Raw genomic sequence first — 27,530 nt, 5'->3', positions numbered from 1 at the left:
TTGAGTCTTGAGGAGAAGCACATAAAGGACCCCAAAAGCCTGATGTGACCCCCCCCTTAGGGTATTGAGCATCATTGGGCAGCATCTTCCTCCATGAGCTGCATCATTTCCGTGTCCTCCTCAGGGCCCTCTGCTGTGCTGGGCAGGTAGATGGCCCCCATGGCTTGGAAGGAGGTGGATGGAGCATCCTGGTCCCGAAGGCGCTGGTGGGCTGTGGGGTGGAGAGGATGTGGGGCTCATCCCCATCTCCATGGGTGAAGCTTATGGAGGGGTGGGAAGAGTAGGGATAAGGTGGGGTGTGGGGGGGGGGTGTCACCTCCAGCCTGGGCTGCTGCAATGCATCTTCTCTTGAGGAAGAGCCAGAGCAGGACCCCGCTGAGCAGCATCACCAGCACCAGCAGCGCGATCAGCGCCGAGCAGGATGAGGGAGCGCCTGGCATGGGGGCAAGGATGGATTCGGGATCCCGTCTCCAGGCATGGAGACCCAAGTAATGGGATGGGATGGAGCATAAAGCCCATCCAGATCCAACCCCCTGCCGGGGGGACACCTTGCTCCAAGCCCCATTCCATCCCTGCCCCATCTTCTCCATCCCAATGTCCCACCACGCTCATAGGGAAGAGCTCATCCCAATCCCCCCCCCCCGCCATTCCCATTGTCCCATCCCTCCATCCCTTGTCCCAAGCCTCCCTCCAGGTTTCCTGGAGCCCCTTTAGGCTCTAGGCTCTCCCAGGATGACCAAGAAGGGATGCACGAGCGCGGTTGGGAAGCGGGACCCCATTCCCAACGCTCCCAACGGGGACAGCAAAGGCGACGCGTCCCATTGGGATGCTCAAGAGCCGCTTGTCCCCATTGGCACCTTTTACCCCTTACAGCCACCACAAAGGGGCCCGATGCTCACCCTTGGGCTCTGTGCACACCACGGTGGCCACCGAGCCCATTGGGCACAGGCCCGGCCCCGTGTGGCTCTGTTGGCACTCGAGGAGCAGCGACTCGGTGCCGTGGCAGCTCAGCCCCTCCAGCAGCACCCGGTGGTGCTCCCGGTCCAGAGGGGCACCCATGGGTGCTGCCTGCGCCGCCCCGCAGCCCAGCTGCCTGCAGGCCACGGCGGCCTCCAGCAGGCTCCAGCCGGTGCCACACACCCCGAGCCAGGTCCCGTTGTAGAGCACCTCCAGCCGCCCCGCGCAGGGCCCGGCGCCGTCCTGCACCCGCAGCTGCAAGGGGTTGGGGCCTGCAAGAGGAGCACAGGGGGGAAGATGGGGCCCCCGTGGGAGATCCTGAGTGTTACGGACCCAATGGGATGGGTTGGGTTGGAAGGGCCCTTCAAGATCGTAGACTTACGGAATGGGATTGGGTTGGAAGGGTTGGGTTGGGTTGGGTTGGAAGGGGCCTTCAAGATTGTAGACTTATGGAATGGGATTGGGTTGGAAGGGTTGGGTTGGGTTGGAAGGGGCCTTCAAGATCGTAGACTTATGGAATGGTTTGGGTTGGAAGGGTTGGGTTGGGTTGGGTTGGGTTGGAAGGGGCCTTCAAGATTGTAGACTTATGGAATGGGATTGGGTTGGAAGGGTTGGGTTGGGTTGGAAGGGGCCTTCAAGATCGTAGACTTATGGAATGGTTTGGGTTGGAAGGGTTGGGTTGGAAGGGTTGGGTTGGAAGGGGCCTTCAAGATTGTAGACTTATGGAGTGGGATTGGGTTGGAAGGGTTGGGTTGGGTTGGAAGGGTTGGGTTGGGTTGGAAGGGGCCTTCAAGATCGTAGACTTATGGAATGGTTTGGGTTGGAAGGGTTGGGTTGGGTTGGGTTGGAAGGGGCCTTCAAGATTGTAGACTTATGGAGTGGGATTGGGTTGGAAGGGTTGGGTTGGAAGGGTTGGGTTGGGTTGGGTTGGGTTGGAAGGGGCCTTCAAGATTGTAGACTTACGGAATGGGATTGGGTTGGAAGGGTTGGGTTGGGTTGGAAGGGGCCTTCAAGATCGTAGACTTATGGAATGGTTTGGGTTGGAAGGGTTGGGTTGGGTTGGGTTGGGTTGGGTTGGAAGGGGCCTTCAAGATCGTAGACTTATGGAATGGTTTGGGTTGGAAGGGTTGGGTTGGGTTGGGTTGGGTTGGGTTGGGTTGGAAGGGGCCTTCAAGATTGTAGACTTATGGAATGGGATTGGGTTGGAAGGGTTGGGTTGGGTTGGAAGGGGCCTTCAAGATCGTAGACTTATGGAATGGTTTGGGTTGGAAGGGTTGGGTTGGAAGGGTTGGGTTGGAAGGGGCCTTCAAGATTGTAGACTTATGGAGTGGGATTGGGTTGGAAGGGTTGGGTTGGGTTGGAAGGGTTGGGTTGGGTTGGAAGGGGCCTTCAAGATCGTAGACTTATGGAATGGTTTGGGTTGGAAGGGTTGGGTTGGGTTGGAAGGGTTGGGTTGGAAGGGGCCTTCAAGCTCATAGACTCATGGAATGGTTTGGGTTGGAAGGGCCCTTCAAGACAGTAGACTTGTGGAAGGGGATTGGGTTGGAAGGGATGGGTTGGGTTCAAAAGGACCTTCAAGATCATAGACCCATGGATTGGGTTGGGTTGGAGCGGTTGGGTTGGGTTGAAAAAGACCTTCAAGATCATAGACTCGTGGGTTGGGTTGGGTTGGAAGGGTGGGTTGGGTTCAAAGGGATGGGTTGGCTAGGAAGGGGCCTTCAAGCTCATCAACTCATGGAATAGTTTGGGTTGGAAATGGCTTTCAAGATCATAGACCCATGGAATGGGTTGGGTTGGAAGGGGCCTTCAAGATCATACTCATGGGATGGGTTGTGTTGGAAGGGATTGGTTGGGTTGGAAGGGACCTTCAAGCTCATAGACTCATGTAATGGTTTCAGTTGGAAGGGGCCTTCAAGATCACAGACTCATGGAATGGCTTGGAAGGGATGAGTTGGGTTGGAACAGCCCTTCAGGCTCATAGACCCATGGAATGGGTTGGGTTGGAAGGGGCCTTCAAACTCATGGACCCATGGGTTGGGTTTGGTTGGAAGGGGCCTTCAAGCTCATAGACCCATGAGTTGGGTTGGGTTGGGTTGCAAGGGGCCTTCACAATCACAGACTCATGGGATGGGTTGGCTTGGCCGCCCCAGCTCCTCTGGGCACCCCATTCCTTCGCCCCACACCCCTCCCATTGAGAACAACGGGAAGCCATTCCCCTGATTCCCATCGTGGCCATTCCCATCACCGCCAGGCCCCATCTACACCCCCCCTTTTGGCAACAACCATTGAGCACCTGAGCACACGACTCCGGCATCCTCATTGTGGTTGCAGTTATGGAGCCCCCAGATCCCATGGTCGCATTGGCTGAAGGCGCTCTCCGTGCCGGCGCACTCCACGTTATCCAACCAGATGGGATCCCCCCCGGCACCGAAGCGAGCGTGTCCCGGTGCCGCCACGGCCGCGCCGCAGCCCAGCTGCCTGCAGATCACTTTGGCATCATTCAGGTCCCAGCCGTCGTCGCAGATCGTGCCCCATTGATGCTCGTGCTCCACCTCCACCCGCCCGGCGCAGCGGTTGGGGCCGTCGGCCAAGCGGATCCGCGCCATGGCCGTGAGGTTGGCGTCTGCCAAGAGAATTCCCATTGGGAAAAGGGGAGCAGGGCGCCCGATGCGTTGCCAAAGGAGCCCCAAAGCAGTTTATGGTTGTTATGGAGGCACCCCCCATCCGGTAGAGCATAGCCATAGGGGTGGAGTTAGGTGCAACTTAGGGGCCTGCAATGGTGGTGTCTTCTCCTTGGGCATGGGTGTGCAATGGAGACCAGGCTGGGGGTTTAGGGTTGGGGTTTGGTCCATTGGGTGCCATAGGGAGGAGGCTGGGAAGGTGTCACCCGTGGGGTTTAGGGTTGGTCCATTGGGTGCCATAGGGAGGAGGATGGGAAGGTGTCACCCATGGGGTTTAGGGTTGGTCCATTGGGTGCCATAGGGAGGAGGATGGGAAGGTGTCACCCATGGGGTTTAGGGTTGGTCCATTGGGTGCCATAGGGAGGAGGATTGGAAGGTGTCACCCATGGGGTTTAGGGTTGGTCCATTGGGTGCCATAGGGAGGAGGATGGGAAGGTGTCACCCATGGGGTTTAGGGTTGGTCCATTGGGTGCCATAGGGAGGAGGATGGGAAGGTGTCAGCCATGGGTTTTAGGGTTGGTCCATTGGGTGCCATAGGGAGGAGGATGGGAAGGTGTCACCCATGGGGTTTAGGGTTGGTCCATTGGGTGCCATAGGGAGGAGGAAGTGAAGGAGTCACCCATGGGGTTTAGGGTTGGTCCATTGGGTGCCATAGGGAGGAGGATGGGAAGGTGTCAGCCATGGGGTTTAGGGTTGGTCCATTGGGTGCCATAGGGAGGAGGATGGGAAGGTGTCACCCATGGGGTTTAGGGTTGGTCCATTGGGTGCCATAGGGAGGAGGAAGTGAAGGAGTCACCCATGGGGTTTAGGGTTGGTCCATTGGGTGCCATAGGGAGGAGGATGGGAAGGTGTCACCCATGGGGTTTAGGGTTGGTCCATTGGGTGCCATAGGGAGGACGATGGGAAGGTTCACTCATGGGGTTTAGGATTGGTCCATTTAGTGCCATAGAGAGGAGGATGGGAAGGTTTTAACCATGGAATGGTTTGGGTTGGAAGGGCCATTCAATGCTCACCCAGTTCCAACCCCTCTGCAATGAGCAGGGACATCACAATGAGCTCAAGTTGGCCATAGCCACATCCCTGGGCTGGGATGTCACCAAACCCCATTGATTTCCAGGACTTGCATTGGTCCGGATCCAAGATAGAATCATGGAATGGGTTGGGTTGGGAAGGACCTGCAGAGCATCCGGTTCCTCCTCCTCTGGGATTGAAGGGGTTGGGCAAGAGGTGATGGGTTTAAGCTTAAAGAGGGGAAGTTTAGGTTGGATCGAAGGAAGTTCTTCCCTATGAGGGTGCTGAGTGCTGGAATGGGGGTCATGAATGCTCCATCCCTGCTGGTGTTCAATGGTGCCACGGTCTGGAGTGAGGCATCCCTTGCCCATGGCAGGGGATTGGAACTGGATCACCTTCAGGCCCTTTCCAACCCAACCCAACCCACGGGCACACAGCGGGCTCATCGATGCCCTCAACGGGCTGGTCCATACCTGAGCACACGACGCCCGCATCCTCGCCGTGGTGGCAGTTACTGCGTCCCCAGGGGTGGCTTTGGCACTGGGCGAGCGCGTCCTCGTCGCCGGTGCAGCCCACGTCGTCCAACCAGATGCGCCCGGTGCCTTGGCCGAAGCGAGCGCGGCCGGGGGCTTCCCGGGCCCTTCCGCATCCCAGCTGCCGGCAAACGACGTCGGCGTCGCTCAGGTCCCAGGCGTCGTCGCACACGGTCCCCCATTGGCCCGCGTGGAGCACCTCGACCCGCCCGGCGCAGCGGTGGGGGCCGTCCGTCAGCCGTACGGAGGAGGCGTTGGGGGAGCTGGAGCCTGGGAGGACCATGGGGGTGGGTTGGGGGGGCATCACTTACACGAGGGGGTGGGGATGGCAGGGGTTGGGGTGGACAGGAGGCTTTGGGAAGGGTTTGAGCGTCCCAGGCGTGGAATCAGGGAAATGTGGAGTCAGGGAGTCGTAGAAGGGAAAGAGGTTGAGGATCGAACCCAACTGAGTTGGGAAAGAGTTTGAAGATGGAGTCCGATTGGGTTGGGAGAGAGCCTGAAGGTTGAGTCCGATTGGGTTGGGAAAGAGCTTGAAGGTTGAGTCCGATTGGGTTGGGAAAGAGCTTGAAGATGGAGTCCAATTGAGTTGGGAAAGGGCTTGAAGGTTGAGTCCGATTGGGTTGGGAAAGAGCTTGAAGGTTGAGTCCGATTGAGTTGGGAAAGAGCTTGAAGATGGAGTCCAATTGAGTTGGGAAAGGGCTTGAAGGTTGAGTCCGATTGGGTTGGGAAAGAGCTTGAAGATGGAGTCCAATTGAGTTGGGAAAGAGCTGAGTCCAATTGAGATGGAAATGAGCTTGAAGATTGATGGAAAAGAGCTTGAAGATGGTGTCCAATTGGGTTGGGAAAGAGCTTGAAGATGGAGTCCAATTGGGTTGGGAAAGAGCTGAGTCCAATTGAGATGGAAAAGAGATTGAAGATGGAGTCCAATTGGGTTGGGAAAGAGATGAGTCCAATTGAGATGGAAATGAGCTCGAAGATTGAGTCCCATTGAGTTGGAGAAGAGCTTGAAGATTGAGTCCAATTGGGTTGGGAAAGAGCTAAGTCCAATTGAGATGGAAATGAGCTTGAAGATTGAGTCCCATTGAGTTGGAGAAGAGCTTGAAGATGGAGTCCAGTTGGGTTGGGAAAGAGCTTGGAGATGGAGTCCAATTGAGATGGAAAAGAGATTGAAGATGGAGTCCAATTGGGTTGGGAAAGAGCGGAGTCCAATTGAGATGGAAAAGAGATTGAGGATTGAGTCCAATTGAGATGGAAAAGATCTTGAAGATGGAGTCCAGTTGAGTTGGGAAAGAGCTTGAAGATGGAGTCCAATTGAGATGGGAAAGAGCTTGAAGATGGAGTCCAGTTGGGTTGGGAAAGAACTTGGAGATGGAGTCCAATTGAGATGGAAAAGAGATTGAAGATGGAGTCCAATTGGGTTGGGAAAGAGATGAGTCCAATTGAGATGGAAATGAGCTCGAAGATTGAGTCCCATTGAGTTGGAGAAGAGCTTGAAGATGGAGTCCAATTGAGATGGGAAAGAGCTTGAAGATGGAGTCCAATTGAGATGGGAAAGAGCTTGAAGATGGAGTCCAGTTGGGTTGGGAAAGAGCTTGGAGATGGAGTCCAATTGAGATGGGAAAGAGCTTGAAGATGGAGTCCAGTTGGGTTGGGAAAGAACTTGGAGATGGAGTCCAATTGAGATGGAAAAGAGATTGAGGATTGAGTCCAATTGAGATGGAAAAGATCTTGAAGATGGAGTCCAGTTGAGTTGGGAAAGAGCTTGAAGATGGAGCCCAATTGAGATAGCAAAAAGCTTGAAGATGAAGTCCCCGGAGCCTTCTCTTCTCCAGTTAACCCCCCATAACCATCACCCCCCATGTGCTCACTTGCAGAACGCCCCCCCTCATCCCCCCCATCCCGCAGCATCACCCCGTACCTGAACACACCACCCCAGCGTCCTCGCCATGGTGGCAGTTGTTCTGCCCCCAGGGCCTGGCGTGGCACTGGGCGAGCTCCTCCTCGCTGCCGGCGCAGGCCACGTCGTCCAACCAGATGGGCCCGGTGCCTTGCTTGAAGCGGGCCTGGAGCGGGGCCGCTTCGGCCCCGCCGCAGCCCAGCTGGTGGCAAACGACCGCCGCGTCCGTCAGGTCCCAGCCGTCGTCGCACACCGTCCCCCATCGGCCTTCGTGGAGCACCTCGACCCTCCCGGCGCAGCCGTGGGGGCCGTCCATGAGGCGCAGGGCGGCCGAGCTGGAGTTCCCTGCTGGGAGCGAGCGGGCACCGGCGGTGCCGAGAGCATCGCGGCATCGTCCGCGGTGGGGGAAAGGGCTTTAGGAGCATCCGGTCCAAGCAAGGCCACCGCTAACCCGTGGCATTGATTTGGGAGGGGGGTGAAGGCTTGCAAGGGATGGTGACTCCAACACTGTTCCCTTTGGGGGTCCTCGGCCTCGTCCAAGGCTCCCCTGGTGCACCCTGAGGCTGTTTCCTCCTCTCCCATCCCTTGGGAGAGGAGCCCATTCCCCTCCTGGCTCCATCCTCCTTGTAGGTACTTATAGGTCCCTCAGGCGTTCCCCATCGCATTTGTGCTCACCTGCATCCTCCCAAGGGCTGCCCATTGCTGGGTACCACTTAAAGATGCTCTTTTACCCCCCTCATCCCCATCTCTCACCTGCATCCTCCAAGGACTGGGTACCACATAAAGATAAAGATGCTCCTTTCCCCCTCATCCCCACCTCTCACCTGCATCCTCCAAGGACTGGGTACCACATAAAGATAAAGATGCTCCTTTACCCCCCATCCCCACCTCTCACCTGCATCCTCCAAGGACTGGGTACCACATAAAGGTGCTCCTTCCCCCCCTCATCCCCATCTCTCACCTGCATCTTCCAAGGACTGGGTACCACATAAAGATAAAGATGCTCCTTTACCCCCCATCCCCATCTCTCACCTGCATCCTCCAAGGACTGGGTACCACATAAAGATGCTCCTTTCTCCCCCCATCCCCATCTCTCACCTGCATCCTCCAAGGACTGGGTACCACATAAAGATGCTCCTTTCCCCCTCATCCCCATCTCTCACCTGCATCCTCCAAGAACTGGGTACCACATAAAGATGCTCCTTTCTCCCCCATCCCCATCTCTCACCTGCATCCTCCAAGGACTGGGTACCACATAAAGATAAAGATGCTCCTTTCCCCCTCATCCCCATCTCTCACCTGCATCCTCCAAGGACTGGGTACCACATAAAGATAAAGATGCTCCTTTCCCCCTCATCCCCATCTGTCACCTGCATCCTCCAAGGACTGGGTACCACATAAAGATAAAGATGCTCCTTTCCCCCTCATCCCCATCTCAAACCTTCATCTTCCCAAGGACTGGGTACCACATAAAGATGCTCCTTTCCCCCTCATCCCCATCTCTCACCTGCATCCTCCTAGGACTGGGTACCACATAAAGGTGCTCCTTTCCCCCTCATCCCCATCTCTCACCTGCATCCTCCAAGGCCTGGGTACCACATAAAGGTGCTCCTTTCCCCCTCATCCCCATCTCTCACCTGCATCCTCCAAGGCCTGGGTACCACATAAAGATGCTCCTTTCCCCCTCATCCCCACCTCTCACCTGCATCCTCCAAGGACTGGGTACCACATAAAGATGCTCCTTTCCCCCTCATCCCCATCTCTCACCTGCATCCTCCAAGGACTGGGTACCACATAAAGATGCTCCTTTCCCCCCATCCCCATCTCTCACCTGCATCCTCCAAGGACTGGGTACCACATAAAGATGCTCCTTTCCCCCCATCCCCACCTCTCACCTTCATCCTCCAAGGACTGGGTACCACATAAAGATGCTCCTTTCCCCCTCATCCCCATCTCTCACCTGCATCCTCCAAGGACTGGGTACCACATAAAGATGCTCCTTTCCCCCCCCATCCCCACCTCTCACCTGCGCACACCACACCAGCGTCCTCCCCATGGTGGCAGTTGTGGATGCCCCACATCTTGGCCGAGCACTGGAAGAAGTCGGTCTCCTGCCCGGTGCAGTTCACGTTGTCCAACCAGATGGGGCCGGTTCCCCATCCGAAGCGAGCGGAGCCGGGGGCCAGCGCCGCAGCGCCGCAGCCCAGCGCCCTGCACACGACGGCCGCATCCTGCACGTCCCAGTTGTCATCGCAGATCGTGCCCCATTTGTTGGCGTAAAACACCTCGACCCTGCCCGAGCACTCACTCAAACCTCCCACCAGGCGGAGCCGGGGGCTGCTGGCGATGCCGGAGCCTGGCAATCAACAGGGAATGGGCGCTGTTAGGGCTGTGCCGATGGGATCAACCAGGGTGGGAAAGAGCTTTAAGAGCATCCGGTCCAACCGTTGCGCTGCCAAGGCCACCGTGGCGCTGAGGCCAGGGGGTGAATGCTTGCAAGGGATGGTGATTCCAACACTGTTCCCTTTGGGATTCCTCAGCTCCATCCAAACCTCCCCTGGTGCAGCTTGAGGCCGTCTCCCTCTTGTCCCATCCCTTGGGAGCAGAGCCCATTCCCCTCCTGGCTCCATCCTCCCTTTAGCTCTAGGGAGCCTGAGCCTCCTCCAGCCTAAGCATCCCTAAGAGAGATGCTTCAGACCTTCAGCATCCCAGTGGCCTCCACTGGAGCCTCTCCTGAGGACCCACTGGGGTTGAAGAGAGGGGGATGAATCGCATCCCTCCACTTGCTGATGCATCCCAGGATGCTCTTGGCATAGGGGGGATATGAATTGCATCCCTCCACTTGCTGATGCATCCCAGGATGCTCTTGGCATAGGGGGGATATGAATTGCATCCCTCCACTTCCTGATGCATCCCAGGATGCTCTTCTTGGACCTTCTGGTTGCCCCTACCCTACCCTGTGGAAGCATCCATAAGAGATGCTTCAGACCCTGATCATCCCGGTGGCCCCCATTGGACCCCTTCCTTGGACTGAGGACCCACTGGGGTTGAATAGAGGGGGATGAATCACATCCCTCTACTTGATGCATCCCAGGATGCTCTTGGCATCCCAAGCCCTAAGCCCGTGCTGAGCATCACCTGCACACACGACGCTGGCATCTTCCACGTGGTTACACGCGTGTTGTCCCCATGGCTTGCCCGGGCATTCGGCGATGGTGCCTTCGGTCCCAAGGCAGCTCACCCCATCCAACCAAATGGGGCCGGATCCTTGCCCGAAGCCGGAGAGCCCCGGGGCCGACAGGGCTGCCCCACAACCCAGCTGCCTGCACACCACGGCCGCATCCAGCAGGTCCCATCCGTCGTCGCAGACGGTGCCCCATTGATGGCTATGGAACACTTCCACCCTCCCGGCGCAGCGGTGGGGACCGTTCACCAAGCGCAGGGCTCCCGAGCTCCTTGGGTCGATGTCTATGAGCAGAAGGACAATGTTGGCCATGCAATGGGACATCCCATCATAAGGCGTTTCGCAAGGGTTCCATCAGCACCCTGTGGGTGTTCCCATTGGGATCGAGCCTCCAAGGATGGTGGGATCATGGAATCTGGGACCTGCCAATCCATGGACCCACTTCATCTCATCGCCATCCATGGACCCACTTCATCTCATCGCCATCCATGGACCCACTTCATCTCATCGCCATCCATGGACCCACTTTGTCTCATCCCCATCCATGGACCCACTTCATCTCATCCCCATCCATGGACCCACTTCATCTCATCCCCATCCATGGACCCACTTCATCTCATCCCCATCCATGGACCCACTTCATCTCATCCCCATCCATGGACCCACTTCGTCTCATCCCCATCCATGGACCCACATCCTCCCATCCCCGTCCATGGACCCACTTCCTCTCATCCCCATCCATGGACCCACTTCATCTCATCCCCATCCATGGACCCACTTCATCTCATCCCCATCCATGGACCCACTTCGTCTCATCCCCATCCATGGACCCACTTCATCTCATCCCCATCCATGGACCCACTTCATCTCATCCACATCTATGGAGATAAGGTATCTTGCAAGGGCTCCACCAGCACCCTTTGGGTGTTCCCATTGGGATCAAGCCTCTGAGGACCATACCCAATAAATGGTGGGATCATGGAACCCCAGCTTGGAAGGGACCTCAAGGATCAGTTGGCCCAACCTTTCCAGGCAAAGCACGACCTGGATTGGATGTCCCAGCGCCCTGTCCAGCCAAATCCAATGCTGTGGAGTGACCACATCCCTTGGGATGTCATTCCAATGGCCGGTTGTCCTCATGGAAACACATCGCTCCATGATGGGAACATCCTCATGGGGGCAAGGGACACCCCAAGGCCTCGATGCATCAAGAACCCCGAGAGCACAGCAGAGTGGAACATCCCCCTTGGGATTCCCAGGAATTGCGAGGGTTTCCCAAGCGCTTTCCCTAGGGATAAGGAACCACCCCATTGCTCCCTCCTGGGGACGGATGCCGGCACTGACCTACAGCTGCGGAGCACACGACGGCGGCGTGGGCCTTGGACCTGCAGCTCTCCTCACCCCACAGCTTCAGGCGGCATTCCAAGAGGGCTCCCTCGGTGCCGGCGCATTCGGCAGCGTCCACCCAGAGGAAGCCGTCTCCCATCCCGAACCGGGGCGACGCCGGTGCCGCGCGCGCCGTCCCGCAGCCCAGCTGCCCGCACACCACGTGGGCTTCGGCCAGGTCCCAGCCCTCGGAGCAGATCCCACCCCAACGCTGCTCGTGGAACACTTCCACCCTTCCGGAGCACGCGTCGGAGCCGTTCACCAAGCGGAGGCTTCCGAGGTCCGAGATGCCCGAGCCTAGAGCAGCCCGGTGGGAACAGGGGTGAAGGAGATGCCTTCCGCCCCATGGAACCCGCAGCAGTGATTGGAGCAGGTCAAGGATGCTCTTGGGGGGCAGGGATGCTCTTCCTTTGAGCTGGCCCAAGTGGTACCCAAGTCTTGGGTGGCCGTAGGCACAGAACCATGGATTGGGGCCCTTCCTGAAGGGGACGCCATGGACGGTATCCAATCACCAAGATGAGGACATCCTTGTGCCACTGGGGACTCATGGGATACCTCATCCCAAAGGGAAAGGGCTTCTCTATAGGATCTCTTAGCCTCAACAGCTGCTCAATGGGAGCTCAATGAGCGCTCAATGGGCACTCAATGGGTGCTCAATGGGTGCTCAATGGGCACTCAATGGGTGCTCAATGGGTGCTCAATGGGCACTCAATGGGTGCTCAATGGGCACTCAACGGGTGCTCAACGGGTGCTCAATGGGCGCCCAAAGGGTGCTCAATGGGCACTCAATGGGTTCTCAATGGGCACCCAACGGGTGCTCAACAGATGCTCAATGGGCGCCCAATGGGTACTCAATAGGAGCTTAATGGGCCCTCAAGGGGAGCTCAATGGGTGCTCAATGGGCACTCAATGGGTGCTCAATGGGCACCCAACGGGTGCTCAACAGATGCTCAATGGGCGCCCAATGGGTACTCAATAGGAGCTTAATGGGCCCTCAAGGGGAGCTCAAGGGGTGCTCAATGGGCACTCAATGGGCACTCAGTGGGAGCTCAAGGGGTGCTTAATGGGCACTCAATGGGTTCTCAATGGACACTCAATGGCTGCTCAATGGGTGCCCAATGGGCACTCAATGGCTGCTCAATGGGTGCCCAATGGGCATCAGTGGTTCCTGGAGCTGTGAGCAGGAGATAAGGGATGGGAGGTGGAATCTCATGGGTTCCATCCAGATGCCTCCCTGACCACAAGCCCCGTTCCAATGGGTACCACTTTGAGGGGTCCTTACCCGAGCAGATGACGCCGGCATCCTCCCCATGCTCGCACCCATGGGTGCCCCATCCCTTGGACCTGCACTCGGCCAGGGCCGCCTCGGTGCCGGCGCAGCGCACGGCGTCCAACCAGATGGGCCCCTGGCCCTGGCCGTAGTGAGCGCGGTGTGGGGCCAGCACCGCGGTGCCGCAACCCAGCTGCCGGCACAGGACCTTGGCGTCCAGGAGGTCCCAGCCGTCGTCGCACACCGTGCCCCATTGCCCAGCGTGGAACACCTCGACCCTGCCCGAGCAGTGGCCGGAGCCGTTCACCAACCGGACCGGAGCGAAGCTGGATACGATGGAGCCTATGGGAAGGGGATGGATGTGGTCAGAGCAGTAAAGTGGGGGGGGGAAGAGGAGGGAGGTGTGGAAGTAGCCGTGGGCACAGGATGAGGGGCTTGGGGGATGGAGGGTGTGGAGTGGTTGGGTTGGTTTTGGACAGACGGCGTCTCAGCCCCATCCATGGAGATGCCCATCCATGGAGATGCTTCTTCTCATCCCCATCCATGGACACACCTCATCTCATCCCCATCCATGGACCCACATCCTCCCATCCCCGTCCACAGATACACTTCATCTTATCCCCATCCATGGACCCACTTCATCTCGTCCCCATCCATGGACCCACTTCATCTCATCCCCATCCATGGACCCACATCCTCTCATCCCCATCCATGGACCCACTTCTTCTCATCCCCATACATGGACCCACTTCATCTCATCCCCATCCATGGACCCACTTCTTCTCATCCCCATCCATGGACCCACTTCATCTCATCCCCATCCATGGACCCACTTCATCCCATCCCCATCCATGGACCCACTTCATCTCATCCCCATCCATGGACCCACTTCTTCTCATCCCCATCCATGGACCCACTTCATCCCATCCCCATCCATGGACCCACTTCATCTCATCCCCATCCATGGACCCACTTCATCTCATCCCCATCCATGGACCCACTTCATCTCATCCCCATCCATGGACCCACTTCCTCTCATCCCCATCCATGGACCCACTTCCTCTCATCCCCATCCATGGACCCACTTCATCTCATCCCCATCCATGGACCCACTTCATCTCATCCCCATCCATGGACCAACTTCCTCTCATCCCCATCCATGGACCCACTTCATCTCATCCCCATCCATGGACCCACTTCCTCTCATCCCCATCCATGGACCCACTTCATCTCATCCCCATCCATGGACCCACTTCCTCTCATCCCCATCCATGGACCCACTTCATCTCATCCCCATCCATGGACCCACTTCTTCTCATCCCCATCCATGGACCCACTTCATCTCATCCCTATCCATGGACCCACTTCATCTCATCCACATCCGTCGATGCATTTCATCTCATCCCCATCCATGGACCCACTTCATCTCGTCCCCATCCATGGACCCACTTCATCTCATCCCCATCCATGGACCCACTTCATCTCATCCCCATCCATGGACCCACTTCCTCTCATCCCCATCCATGGACCCACTTCATCTCATCCCCATCCATGGACCCACTTCCTCTCATCCCCATCCATGGACCCACTTCATCTCGTCCCCATCCATGGACCCACTTCATCTCATCCGCATCCATGGACCCACTTCATCTCATCCGCATCCATGGACCCACTTCTTCTCATCCCCATCCATGGACCCACTTCTTCTCATCCCCATCCATGGACCCACTTCATCTCGTCCCCATCCATGGACCCACTTCATCTCATCCGCATCCATGGACCCACTTCATCTCATCCGCATCCATGGACCCACTTCTTCTCATCCCCATCCATGGACCCACTTCTTCTCATCCCCATCCATGGACCCACTTCATCTCGTCCCCATCCATGGACCCACTTCCTCTCATCCCCATCCATGGACCCACTTCCTCTCATCCCCATCCATGGACCCACTTCCTCTCATCCCCATCCATGGACCCACTTCATCTCATCCGCATCCATGGACCCACTTCTTCTCATCCCCATCCATGGACCCACTTCTTCTCATCCCCATCCATGGACCCACTTCATCCCATCCCCATCCATGGACCCACTTCCTCTCATCCCCATCCATGGACCCACTTCATCTCATCCCCATCCATGGACCCACTTCCTCTCATCCCCATCCATGGACCCACTTCCTCTCATCCCCATCCATGGACCCACTTCCTCTCATCCCCATCCATGGACCCACTTCCTCTCATCCCCATCCATGGACCCACTTCCTCTCATCCCCATCCATGGACCCACTTCATCTCATCCCCATCCATGGACCCACTTCCTCTCATCCCCATCCATGGACCCACTTCATCTCATCCCCATCCATGGACCCACCTCATCTCATCCCCATTTATGGACCCACTTCCTCTCATCCCCATCCATGGACCCACTTCCTCTCATCCCCATGGCCGGTGCTGGGATGCCACCCACCGGAGCACACCACGCCGGCGCGCTCCCCGTGCTCGCAGCTCCCGCGTCCCGCCGGGCATTCCCTGAGGCTCTGCTCCGTGCCCTGGCACCTCACGTTCTCCAGGCTCACCGGCAAGGCCCCGGTGCCGAAATCCGCTCCCTCGGAGGCCGGCAGCGCCGTCCCGCACCCCAGCTCCCGGCACGCCACCTCGGCGTCCCGTTGGTCCCAGCCCTGCTTGCAGACGGCTCCCCAGTGCTCCCCATGGAGCACCTCCACTCTGCCGGCGCAGGGACGCGAGGCGTTGGCCAGGCGGATGGGAGCCGGCTCCGGGATGAGGGAATCTGCAGGATACCCAAGGGAATCAATCGGGAAGGCCTCCGGCTGTGCGGATCCCATTGGAATTCTGCTCCCAGCTCCCACTGCCGAAAGCCCCAGGGGATGGGAGAAGAGGAGGGGTGAGCACCGTGCACCAGCGGGTCCGCATTGGGTCTGCATCCTCCTGCACCCCATTCCCTACAGGAATTGCTCTCCAGGGTGGCTTTGGAAGAGCATATTCCCTGCGGGAATGCCTCCCATGGCCTTCAGTCAGAGAGGGATAGGATCAACCAGGTTGGGAAAGACCTTTCAGATCACTGAGCCCAACCATTGGATGTGACTCGTGTCGTTTGAGGTTGTCCAAGCGCAGGACCCGGCACGTTGCCTTGTTCAACCTCATCCCATGGATTCCAACATTCCCACCCAACCTGGTGTCCCTTCCCTCGATGCCCTCATCCGGATCATTGGCAAAGAGACTGGCAACACCCCTGGTCCTGGGTCACCAATGAGATGGGACACCATTCACCCCAACACTTTGGGATCTGTTCCTTATCCAGTGAGGAATCCATGGATGAGAAGAACCGTATGGATCTATCCAGGCCATCAGGAGCCGGTTTCTCCTTAGGGATGGGACCATTGAGGATGCTCAAGAACCCCAATGGGTGCAAACCTGCCATCAACCCCCCCCCCCCTTCCATCCCTCCACCATGCATGGAGCGATGCCAATGGTGAAGGCCTCACCGGAGCAAACCACACCAGCATCTTCGCCATGGTAGCAGTTACCGGTCCCCCATGGCCGGGCCGGGCAGGAGGACAAGGCGCTCTCGGTGCCGGTGCAATTGGTCTCATCCATCCAGATGATGCCGTCCCCGCGGCCAAATTGGCCTCTGCCAGGGGCCGAGAGCGCTCGGCCGCAGTCCAGCTGCCGGCACACGACGTCGGCGTCCACCAGGTCCCAGTTGTCGTCGCACACGGTGCCCCATTGCTGGTTGTGGTAGATCTCGACCCTGCCGGCGCAGCGGCTGCCGTAGTTCACCAAGCGGACCTGGTCACCCTCCGAGTTGCCTGGAGTGAGAGGTGGGATCATGGAATGGGTTGGGTTGAGAGGTGGGGTCATGGAATGGGGTGGGTTGAGAGATGGAATGGGTTGGGTTGAGAGATGGAATGGGTTGGGTTGAGATATGGAATGGGTTGGGTTGAGATATGGAATGGGTTGGGTTGAGAGATGGGATGGGTTGGGTTGAGAGATGGGATGGGTTGGGTTGAGAGATGGGATGGGTTGGGTTGAGAGATGGGATGGGTTGGGTTGAGAGATGGGATGGGTTGGGTTGAGAGATGGGATGGGTTGGGTTGAGATATGTCCCAGGTGGATATGCCCCATCCCACCCTCTGGCATCAGGACCAAGCCCTCCAGCAGGATGCACCCAACCCCTCAGCACCCTCTAATGACCCCCCCCATGGCTCGTGGAGGCAGGAGACCAAGGTGATGGCCACCATTTACCTGAACACGCCACAACAGCTTCATGGCCATGGGGACAAGAGCCATTGCCCCAGGCCTGCACCTTGCACATGGAGAGGGTGCTCTCGGTGCCCACGCAGCTCACGCGGTTGGGCCACGTGGGGCCAGCTCCGTGGCCGGAACGGGACCTGGCGGGGGCCACCAGCGCCGTCCCGCAGCCCAGCTGCCTGCACAGCACCCGGGTCTCCGCCAGACCCCAGTCTTGGTCACACAGGGTGGCCCAGGAGCCGAGGTGGGGCACCTCCACTCTGCCGTCGCACCGCGTCAAGCCGTCGGCCAAGCGCGGCGCCGTGGCTGCCGACAGCGCCGAATCTGGCAAGGGACATAAAGGAGGGCCCCAGCTCCAGCCTGGGCATCATCCATGGGTGGGGGGAGCACAGGATGGGGACCAAGAGCCCGCAGCGCTCAGGGTCCTCTTGAAAGTGGGGTTTGAGGGGTGGCTTTGTAAAGGGGCTTTATTGCCATAGACAATGTGTGGCAAAGACACGTTATAGAACTGTAGAATGGGTTGGGTTGGAAGGGGCCTTTGGAGGTCATCTAGAACCATAGAATGGGTTGAGTTGTGTTGTGTTGAGTTGGAAGGGGGCTTTGTAAGTCATCTCTAGAACCATAGAATGGGTTGGGTTGGGTTGGGTTGTGTTGAGTTGGAAGGGGGCTTTGTAAGTCATCTCTAGAACCATAGAATGGGTTGGGTTGGGTTGGGTTGGGTTGAGTTGGAAGGGGGCTTTGTAAGTCATCTCTAGAACCATAGAATGGGTTGGGTTGGGTTGAATTGAGTTGGGTTGGGTTGAATTGGAAGGGGCCTTTGTAAGTCATCTCTAGAACCATAGAATGGGTTGGGTTGGGTTGGGTTGGAAGGGACCTTTGGAGGTCATCTCTAGACCCATAGAATGGGCTGGGTTGGAAGGGCCTTGAACAGTGCCAGGGATGAGGCAGCCCCATTTGTCTGAGCACCCTGTGAATCTAGAGTGAATCCATGCTCTTCTAACCCATCCCATTCCAGGATTCCATGACTGCAAAGTTGCCAATGGCCCCCCTTGCACCTCGAGGTGCGTTACCTGAACACACCACACCAGCATCCTCCCCATGGAAGCAGTTGTTGTTGCCCCACATGCTGGCCTGGCAGTCGACGAGCGCGGCCTCGGTACCGGTGCAGTTGACCTCATCCAACCAGATGGGATCGTGGCCCCTTCCAAAGTGAGCCCCATGGGTGGCCGCCAGCGCCGTGCCGCAGCCGAGCTGCCGGCACACCACGGCCGCATCCAGCAGATCCCATCCGTCGTCGCACACCGTGCCCCACATGTGCTCGTGCAGCACCTCCACCCTCCCGGCGCAGCGGTCGAGGCCGTTGACCAACTGGAGGGTGCCCAAGGTGGCCACGATGGAATCTGGGGGTGGGGGGAGAAGGTTGGGAAGGGATGAGCACCCCACAGGATGGATGCAGCGGTGCCAATGGGTACCTGAGCACTCAACGCTGGCGTCCTCAATGTGGTTGCAGTTGTGTTCGCCCCACGGCTTCGCTTGGCATTCCCTCAGCGCCTTTTCCTCCCCGGTGCAGTTGACTTCATCCAACCAGATCGGCCCCTTCCCTTCCCCATAGCGAGATCCCGGCGCCACCGACAGCACCGTCCCGCAGCCCAGCTCCCGGCACACGACCTGGCCCTCGCCGAAGCCCCATCCGTCGTCGCACACCGTGCCCCAGGTGCCGTTGTGCAGCACCTCCACGCGCCCAGCGCAGCGGCTGGGACCTCCCTCCAAGCGAAGGGACCCCGCCGGGCTCTCATTGGATGCGCCTGGAGAGGAGGGATGGGGAGGAAGCAGGAGGTGACAGCCAGGGGGTGGATGGGGGTGCTTTGGGGTGGCTCCTGCCCCACAAAAGGGATGTGAGAGGTGGCGTTGGCCAGCCCAGCCCTGCCCTGGATATCTCAGAAGTCAACTGAAGTCAATTGAAGCCAATTGAAGTCAACTGAAATCAACTCAGAAGTCAATTGAAGTCAGTTGAAGTCAATTGATGTCAATTGAAGTCAACTCAGAAGTCAACTGAAGTCAATTGAAGTCAACTGAAGTCCCCATGTCCCTCTTGTCCCCAAGGTCTTCTCCATGCCCCATGGGGTCCCATTGACCCCATGTCCCCAAGGTCTTCTTCATGTCCCATTGGGTGCCATTGACCCCATGTCCCGTTGGGTCCCATTGACCCCATTTTCCCCATTGACCCCCTGTCCCCAAGGTCTTCTCCATATCCCATTGGGTCCCATTGACCCCCTGTCCCCAAGGTCTTCTCCATATCCCATTGGGTCCCATTGACCCCATGTCCCCAAGGTCTTCTCCATATCCCATTGGGTCCCATTGACCCCCCGTCCCCAAGGTCTTCTCCATATCCCATTGGGTCCCATTGACCCCATGTCCCCAAGGTCTTCTCCATATCCCATTGGGTCCCATTGACCCCCCGTCCCCAAGGTCTTCTCCATATCCCATTGGGTCCCATTGACCCCCCGTCCCCAAGGTCTTCTCCATATCCCATTGGGTCCCATTGACCCCATGTCCCCAAGGTCTTCTCCATGGAGAAAGGCTTCTGAAGAGCTTAGAAGTGCCCTTGCAAGGCCCCCCACAAGCAGGACCCCAACCCTTCAGGGCTGAAGGACTCCATGGCATGTATCTGGCAAGCATTGATGAATGAGACCCAACTTAGGTGCTCTCCATCCCATCCTGCTCCCTCCAAACCCCATCCGAAGGGGACGGCTCCTCCCCGTGCCCTTTGGGAATGAGAACCAGCCCCGAGAAGGTTGTCCCACATCCAACACCGGAGCCCACCCTTAACCCCTTCCAAAGGGACGGCGTTGATGGAGCACCCACAGGATGGATCCCCATCCTTCAGCAGGTCACGGCTGTGGGGACGGGACACGAGGATCATGGAAGCATCGATCCATGGATTGGTTTGGATTGAGGAGGTCCAGGAGGGCTCAGAATCCCTTCCCCCCCCCCCCCCCAAGTTCTTGCAATGCTCACAAGCCTTTGGCTATGGGGCAGAGGGAAAGCTCCTGCCCTCACCTAAACCCCTTGGGAACCACCTCCAAAGCCACCCTTCCTGCCCCAGCCCCACAGGCCCCTCTGCTGCTCCCCATAGAGCACAACTGGGGGGGGTCAGAAACGAAGGGGAACAGCACTCACCCCATAGCCACGCCGTCAGCAGCAGAGTCCCGACGCTCTTGGCCCCACCGCGACCGCATCGGGTCCCGCTCCGGGCTGACGGATGGATCCCTGCCGGCGTGGCCATGGCCGCGGGCTGGAGGTCGGCAGTGGGGTGGCCCCTGGGATGGATGCCAATGGGGAGGGCAAAGCGGGATCCCTCCCGTTCCTGTGCCTTGGTCCCAGCTGGGAGTTTCACTTCCCCATGGAGCGGTGCCGGGGGGTTGACCTGCTGCCCCATGGAGCCCTGCCTTGCGCAACGGGCAGAGCTGTTCCAGGAAAGCACGGAGCAAACAAAGCCTTCCGGACACGCCGATCCCATGGCAGCCCCTAAGACTTTGGACCCCCGTTAGACCGGGAGCTCATAGGCTCATGGAAAGGGGTTGTGTTGGAAGGGGCCGTCAGGCTCATCCCTGCCGTGGGGGACCGGAACCAGGCTGCTTCAAGCCCTTGGGATGGGGGGATCCAAACGTTCTCCATCCAACCCATGCCGATGTCCCACCGCGCTCATCCTACCGTGGCGTCTACGTGGCCCTGGTTTGGGCTCCAAACCATCACCACCCCCGGCGCTGGTGAAGGCCACCGGCTCCATCTGGTGGGGGTTTGGGGCATCCACTGCCAAGGAACAGCTTAGGAAAGGCTGGAAAAAGGCTTTATTGTGGGGGGCCACCACCCCTCATGAGAAAGGGGCCTCTGCAACCAGCACTGGGGCAGCTGGAAGAGCTGCGGCCATCCCATCCCTTTGAGGATGTCCTGGAGACAAGGAGCTTCCCCAAGGGGCCGTCAAGCACCAGGCGTTGTTCTGAACGGTGGAGATGGGTGCTGTTCGGGGGTGGAAATGGGTGCTGGGTGCTGAAGATGGGGCTTGGAAGGGATGGGTGCCTTTAGGAAGGTCAATGAGGGCTGGAGACCAGAGGAAAGGGGGGGCTCTTCCAAGCAGAACTTGAGCTGGGAACGAATCCGACCTCATCCCATGGGAGATGGGGCAACCTTGGGGTTGCATGGACCCGAGGCCGTTGATCCCTGCCGGCAAACAAACAGTGGCAAAGAGAGGAATGCCGGGAATTCGGGATAGGTGGATGCTTGGGAAGCGAGCCGTGGTCCCCCGTCCCCTCTGCCCCCTTACAATGGGGCTGTGGGGAAGCCTGGGACCCTCTTGGGATCGTGCCGAGCATCCCTAGGGCAATCCATGAGCCCGAGAGGGGCTGGTCCTGCATGGGGGAGCCCTCAAGAGCGTCATCTCTGCTCCAGGAGAGCACGAAGACCCCACGGCTGCCAGGTCTACCACTACCCCATGGCACCCTCCCCAAACTACACGTATCCTATTGGATCCAAGATCCCATTCCTCCCTATTCTGAGGATAGAACAGCTCCACCAGCCCCACATCCCAGATGGGAGCCCCCAAGCCGGGAATAAGGATTATAGTGGTTATAGGGATGGGAGTAGGAATTATAGTGGTTATAGGGATGGGAATAAGGATTATAGTGGTTATAGGGATGGGAATAAGGATTATAGTGGTTATAGGGATGGGAGTAGGAATTATAGTGGTTATAGGGATGGGAATAAGGATTATAGTGGTTATAGGGATGGGAGTAGGAATTATAGTGGTTATAGGGATGGGAATAAGGATTATAGTGGTTATAGGGATGGGAGTAGGAATTATAGTGGTTATAGGGATGGGAATAAGGATTATAGTGGTTATAGGGATGGGAATAAGGATTATAGTGGTTATAGGGATGGAAATAGGGATTATAGTGGTTATAGGGATGGGAATAAGGATTATAGTGGTTATAGGGATGGAAATAGGGATTATAGTGGTTATAGGGATGGGAATAAGGATTATAGTGGTTATGGGGATGGGAATGAGGGTTATAGATGTTATAAGGATGGGAATAGGGATTATATCGGTTATAGGGATGGAAATAGGGATTATATTGGTTATAGGGATGGGAATGAGGAGGCTGTGCAGATGGGATTAGGATTCTGGAGCCTTCCCAAAGGACAGGTAGGGGTAAACGTGGGAAGACTTTGGAGACCGGGGGACTTGGCGCTGCCCAGAGGAACTGGGACCCACAGGGACTCCACGCAGTGAGCTATGGGGCTACGGGGCTATGGGGCAGAGGGATCCATCCCCTCTGCTGAGCGTGGCAGCCCCTGCTCTGCTGGCTCCACCGGATGGGGTCCCCCGGGGGTCTTGATGGAGCCTTGCCTTCCTACGCCTCGGATGCCGTCCCGGTGTCCTGCATCCTCTTTAGGAGGGGTTTGTCTGCAGCAGGAAGGAGCAGGATGATGCCCGGAGGGTGCAAAGCCCACGCAGCCGTGCCCCTATGAGCCCCACTCCTGCTCTTACCCCTGAAGCGTCCACCCCATCGCCCACACCTCGCCCAGAGGTAGAGGATCAAGAGGGTCCCGCAGAGCAGCATCCCCGTGCCAAGGAGTCCGGCCAGCACCGGGCAGGGATCGACCCCTCCTGCAGGACAAGTGGGGCTCAGAGGGATGCTCCAACCCTTCCTCCTGCCCATGGGCTCTTGCAGCATCGTCCCCCTTGGGTGCTGGGCTTGATGCTGCATGGACCACCCCCCCCCGCATTGGGTTCACACACCCATAGGTGGGATGCTCAGATCTCCAAGCCCATGGAGATGCCTTCACCCTGACGCTCCCACCCCACTGCCTTTGCTGCCCACCTCCAAGCCTTCCTCTCCCCAAAGCCTTGGCTCCGATGTAGACACAGGGGGACAACGGAGGACCCCAGCTCTCACCTTCCTGCTCGGCGCACACCACGGTGGCCACCGAGCCCATTGGGCACGGGCCCGGCCCCGCGTGCCTCTGCAGGCACTCGAGGAGCAGCATCTCGGTGCCGTGGCAGCTCAGCCCCTCCAGCAGCACCCGGTGGTGCTCCCGGTCCAGAGGGGCACCCATGGGTGCTGCCTGCGCCGCCCCGCAGCCCAGCTGCCTGCAGGCCACGGCGGCCTCCAGCAGGCTCCAGCCGGAGCCGCACACCCCGAGCCAGGTCCCGTTGTAGAGCACCTCCAGCCGCCCCGCGCAGGGCCCGGCGCCGTCCTGCACCCGCAGCTGCAAGGGGTTGGGGCCTGCAAGAGGAGCACAGGGGGGAAGATGGGGCCTCTGTGGGAGATCCTGAGCTGTCAGAGACCCATGGGATGCGTTGGGTTGGAAGGGATGGGTTGGGTTGGGTTGGGTTGGGTTGGGTTGGGTTGGAAGGGATGGGTTGGGTTGGAAGGGGTCTTCAAGATCATACATTCATGGAATGGGTTGGGTTGGAAGGGATGGGTTGGGTTGGAAGGGACTTTAAAAACCGTAGACACATGGAATAGGTTGGGTTGGAAGGGGCCTTCAAGCTCATAGACCCATGTGATAGGTTGGGTTGGAAGGGGCCTTCAAGCTCATAGACCCATGCGATAGGTTGGGTTGGAAGGGGTCTTCAAGCTCATAGACCCATGGGATGGGTTGGGTTGGAAGGGGCCTTCAAGCTCATAGACCCATGCGATAGGTTGGGTTGGAAGGGGCCTTCAAGCTCATAGACCCATGCGATAGGTTGGGTTGGAAGGGGCCTTCAAGCTCATCGACCCATGCGATAGGTTGGGTTGGAAGGGGCCTTCAAGCTCATAGACCCATGCGATAGGTTGGGTTGGAAGGGGCCTTCAAGCTCATAGACCCATGTGATAGGTTGGGTTGGAAGGGGCCTTCAAGCTCATAGACCCATGCGATAGGTTGGGTTGGAAGGGGTCTTCAAGCTCATAGACCCATGGGATGGGTTGGGTTGGAAGGGGCCTTCAAGCTCATAGACCCATGCGATAGGTTGGGTTGGATGGGCCCTTCAAGCTCATCGAGCCACGGGATGGGTGACGCCTGCTCCTCCCCATAGCCAAGTGGTTGGGTGGAGGCGCCTTTGGTGCCGGGGCAGAGAGGACAGAGCCTGCCCCCCAGCAGAGCTCCAGCCCGCTGCTACCTGAGCAGACCACGGCGGCGTCCTCGCTGTGCCTGCAGTTGTGCTCCCCCCAGGCGTGGAGCTCGCATTGGCTCAGCGCGGCCTCGGTGCCGGCGCAGTGGACGTCGTCGAGCCAGATGCGATCAGCGCCGGGGCCGAAGTGAGCCGAGCCCGGGGCGGCCACGGCCACGCCGCAGCCCAGCTGCCGGCAGACCACGGCGGCGTCGCGCAGGTCCCAGGCGTCGTCGCACACCGTGCCCCACTTCTTGTCGTGGAAGACCTCGACTCGCCCCACGCATGGGTTGGAGCCGTTCACCAACCGCAGAGGTTGCTGCTTGGAAGAGTCAGCGTCTGTAGAAGGAGCAAGGGGAGAATCATCCTGGTCCGCATGGGATACGTTGGGTTGGAAGGGGTCTGCAAACTCATAGACTCGTGGGTTGGGTTGGGTTGGAAGGGATGGGTTGGGTTGGAAGGGGCCTGCAAGCTCATAGACTCGTGGGTTGGGTTGGGTTGGAAGAGATGGGTTGGGTTGGAAGGGGTCTGCAAGCTCATAGACTCGTGGGTTGGGTTGGGTTGGAAGGGATGGGTTGGGTTGGAAGGGATGGGATGGGTTGGGTTGGAAGGGGCCTTCACGATCACAGACTCATGGAATGGGTTGGGTTGGAAGGGGATTTCAAGCTCATAGACTCATGGAATGGGTTGGGTTGGAAGGAACGGGTTGGGTTGGAAGGGGTCTTCAAGCTCATAGACTCATGGGTTGGGTTGGGCTGGGTTGGGTTGGTGTGGAAGGGGCCTTCAAGCTCATAGATCCATGGAATGGGTTGGGTTGAAAGGGACCTTCAAGCTCATAGACCCATGGAATGGGTTGGGTTGGAAGGGACCTTCAAGCTCATAGACCCATGGAATGGGTTGGGTTGGACGGGGCCCTCAAGCCCATCCAGTTCCAACCCCCTCTTTCCTGGATCCATGAGCTCAAGAGCCAAGGGTGGGCTGGAGACGCACACAGAGGTGACCACCCCGGAGCACAGCACCCTCCATGGCCCAATCCTGCTCCATGAGGAAGGTGTTACCTGCACAGACGACCCCAGCATCGCGTCCGTGGTGGCAGTCGTTGGTACCCCAGGGTTGGGCCAAGCACTGGGCCAGGGCGGCTTCGCTCCCGTTGCATTGGATGCGGTGGAGCCAGATGGGACCGGAGCCTTGGCCGAAGTGAGCTCCCCCATAGGCTGAGGCCACGGCCCCACAGCCCAGCTCCCGGCACACCACGGTGGCCTCGGGGATGCTCCATGTTCCATCACAAACGGTTTCCCATTGGGAATCCTGCCGCACTTCCAGCCTCCCCGAGCAGCGGTCGGAGCCGTTGACCAGGCGGAGCTCTATGGGGCCGGTGCGGGTGGGAATGGGGTGGTTGGAGGTGTCTATAGGGGAGGACACAAGAGGGGCACCGTGAGCACCCCTCGCTTCTGCAGGACCACTGCTGTTGTTGACCCCTGGGGGTCAGGAGAATGGATGGGGTGATGGATGGGACCGGGATGGGGGGATGGAGGGGAGCGGGATGGGGGGATGGAGGGGAGCGGGATGGGGGGATGGAGGGGAGCGGGATGGGGTGATGGATGGGACCGGGATGGGATGGGGTGATGGATGGGACCGGGATGGGGTGATGGATGGGACCGGGATGGGGGGATGGAGGGGAGCGGGATGGGGGGATGGAGGGGAGCGGGATGGGGTGATGGAGGGGAGCGGGATGGAGTGATGGAGGGGAGCGGGATGGGGTGATGGAGGGGAGCGGGATGGGGTGATGGATGGGACCGGGATGGGGTGATGGAGGGGAGCGGGATGGGGTGATGGATGGGACCGGGATGGGGTGATGGATGGGACCGGGATGGAGTGATGGAGGGGAGCGGGATGGGGTGATGTATAGGACCAGGATGCAGGGGATCAATGATGCAGTGGACCAGGATGCAATGACGCAGGGGACCAGGATGCAATGATGCAGGGAACCGGGATGAGGAGATGCAGGGGACCAGGATGCAACGATGCAGGGGACCAGGATGCAGGGGATCAATGATGCAGGGGACCAGGATGTGATGATGCAGGGGATCAATGATGCAGGGGACCGGGATGCGATGATGATGCAGGGGACCGGGATGTGATGATGCAGGGGATTAACGATGCAGGGGACCGGGATGCGATGATGATGCAGGGGATTAACGATGCAGGGGACCAGATGCAATGATGATGCAGGGGATCAATGATGCAGGGGACCGGGATGCGATGATGATGCAGGGGACCGGGATGTGATGATGCAGGGGATTAACGATGCAGGGGACCAGATGCGACGATGATGCAGGGGATTAACGATGCAGGGGACCGGGATGCGATGATGATGCAGAGGATTAACGATGCAGGGGACCGGGATGCGATGATGATGCAGGGGATTAACGATGCAGGGGACCGGGATGCGATGATGCCCCAGCATCCTGCTCTGCCGCTGGTCCCGGATGAGGTCGGACGCATCCTTCCGTGCCGTTACCTGCGCACACCACCGCGGCATCCTCGCCGTGGCCGCAGCCGCTCTTCCCCCAGCCCTCGCTCCCGCAGGAGGCCAGCGCCGCCTCCATCCCGCTGCAGTTGACCCCTTCCAACCACACGGGTCCCGATCGCATCCCGAAGCGCCCGGCTCCGGAGGCGGCGAGCGCGGGGCCGCATCCCAGCTCCCGGCACACCACGGCCGCGGCCCGGAGGTCCCAGCTCTCGCCGCACACCGTCCCCCATTGGCCCTCGTGGAAGACCTCGACCCGGCCGGCGCAGCCGTGGGGCCCCTGAGCCAAGCGCACGGGCGCCCGTTGGGGAGCAGCCGGAGCTGGAAGAGGGAGCGGGAAGGGATCCGTGTGGGGCGAAGGGAAGGGGAATGCCCCGCGCATCCCCGCTCCCAAAGGGAAAGGGGCTCGGGGTGCCCGTTCCCTTCCCATTGCTCCTGCTTGCATTTCCCTATCCCCAATCCATGCTAGCCTGGTGGCATTTCCTGATTCCCAATCTATGGAATGCTCCCATTTCCGTTTCTCTATTCCCAATCTATGCAACGATGATTGCATTTTCCCATTCCCAATCCATGCCATGCTCCAGTTTCCATTTCCTTATTCCCATTCCTGATCCATTCAATGCTCCTGATTGTATTTTCCCGTTCCCAATCTAT

At 58.6% G+C, this 27,530-nt stretch overlaps 2 protein-coding genes across 2 annotated transcripts; both read right to left on the bottom strand.

The window, feature by feature from the left end:
* Positions 1-53: 53 nt before the first annotated feature.
* Positions 54-20,485, bottom strand: LOC133264057 (deleted in malignant brain tumors 1 protein-like). The gene is made up of 16 exons (XM_061443958.1): positions 20,371-20,485; positions 18,663-18,995; positions 18,261-18,590; positions 17,185-17,514; positions 16,425-16,748; positions 15,389-15,709; positions 12,932-13,261; positions 11,608-11,946; positions 10,218-10,547; positions 9,106-9,435; positions 7,101-7,424; positions 5,123-5,452; positions 3,251-3,580; positions 900-1,229; positions 317-433; positions 54-211 (listed from the first exon to the last, which is right to left on the bottom strand). Exons 1-16 carry the CDS (start codon positions 20,474-20,476, stop codon positions 72-74), a joined length of 4,644 nt encoding a protein of 1,547 aa, XP_061299942.1. The 5' UTR covers positions 20,477-20,485; the 3' UTR covers positions 54-71.
* Positions 20,486-21,802: 1,317 nt separating this feature from the next.
* Positions 21,803-27,258, bottom strand: LOC133264058 (deleted in malignant brain tumors 1 protein-like). Its single transcript, XM_061443960.1, has 6 exons — positions 26,868-27,258; positions 25,405-25,752; positions 24,356-24,685; positions 23,148-23,477; positions 22,739-22,858; positions 21,803-22,654 (listed from the first exon to the last, which is right to left on the bottom strand). Exons 1-6 carry the CDS (start codon positions 27,256-27,258, stop codon positions 22,602-22,604), a joined length of 1,572 nt encoding a protein of 523 aa, XP_061299944.1. The 3' UTR covers positions 21,803-22,601.
* Between the last annotated feature and the right edge of the window lie 272 nt (positions 27,259-27,530).

Source organism: Pezoporus flaviventris, unplaced genomic scaffold (genome assembly GCF_033815535.1).
Source record: "Pezoporus flaviventris isolate CSIRO_AGI_PZ_B2104156 unplaced genomic scaffold, CSIRO_AGI_Pfla_v1 ptg000583l, whole genome shotgun sequence".
In the NCBI taxonomy this organism is placed as follows: domain Eukaryota; kingdom Metazoa; phylum Chordata; class Aves; order Psittaciformes; family Psittacidae; genus Pezoporus; species Pezoporus flaviventris.
The sequence above is the reverse complement of the archived record's forward strand: the minus strand, read 5'-3'. Positions and strand labels throughout refer to the sequence as shown.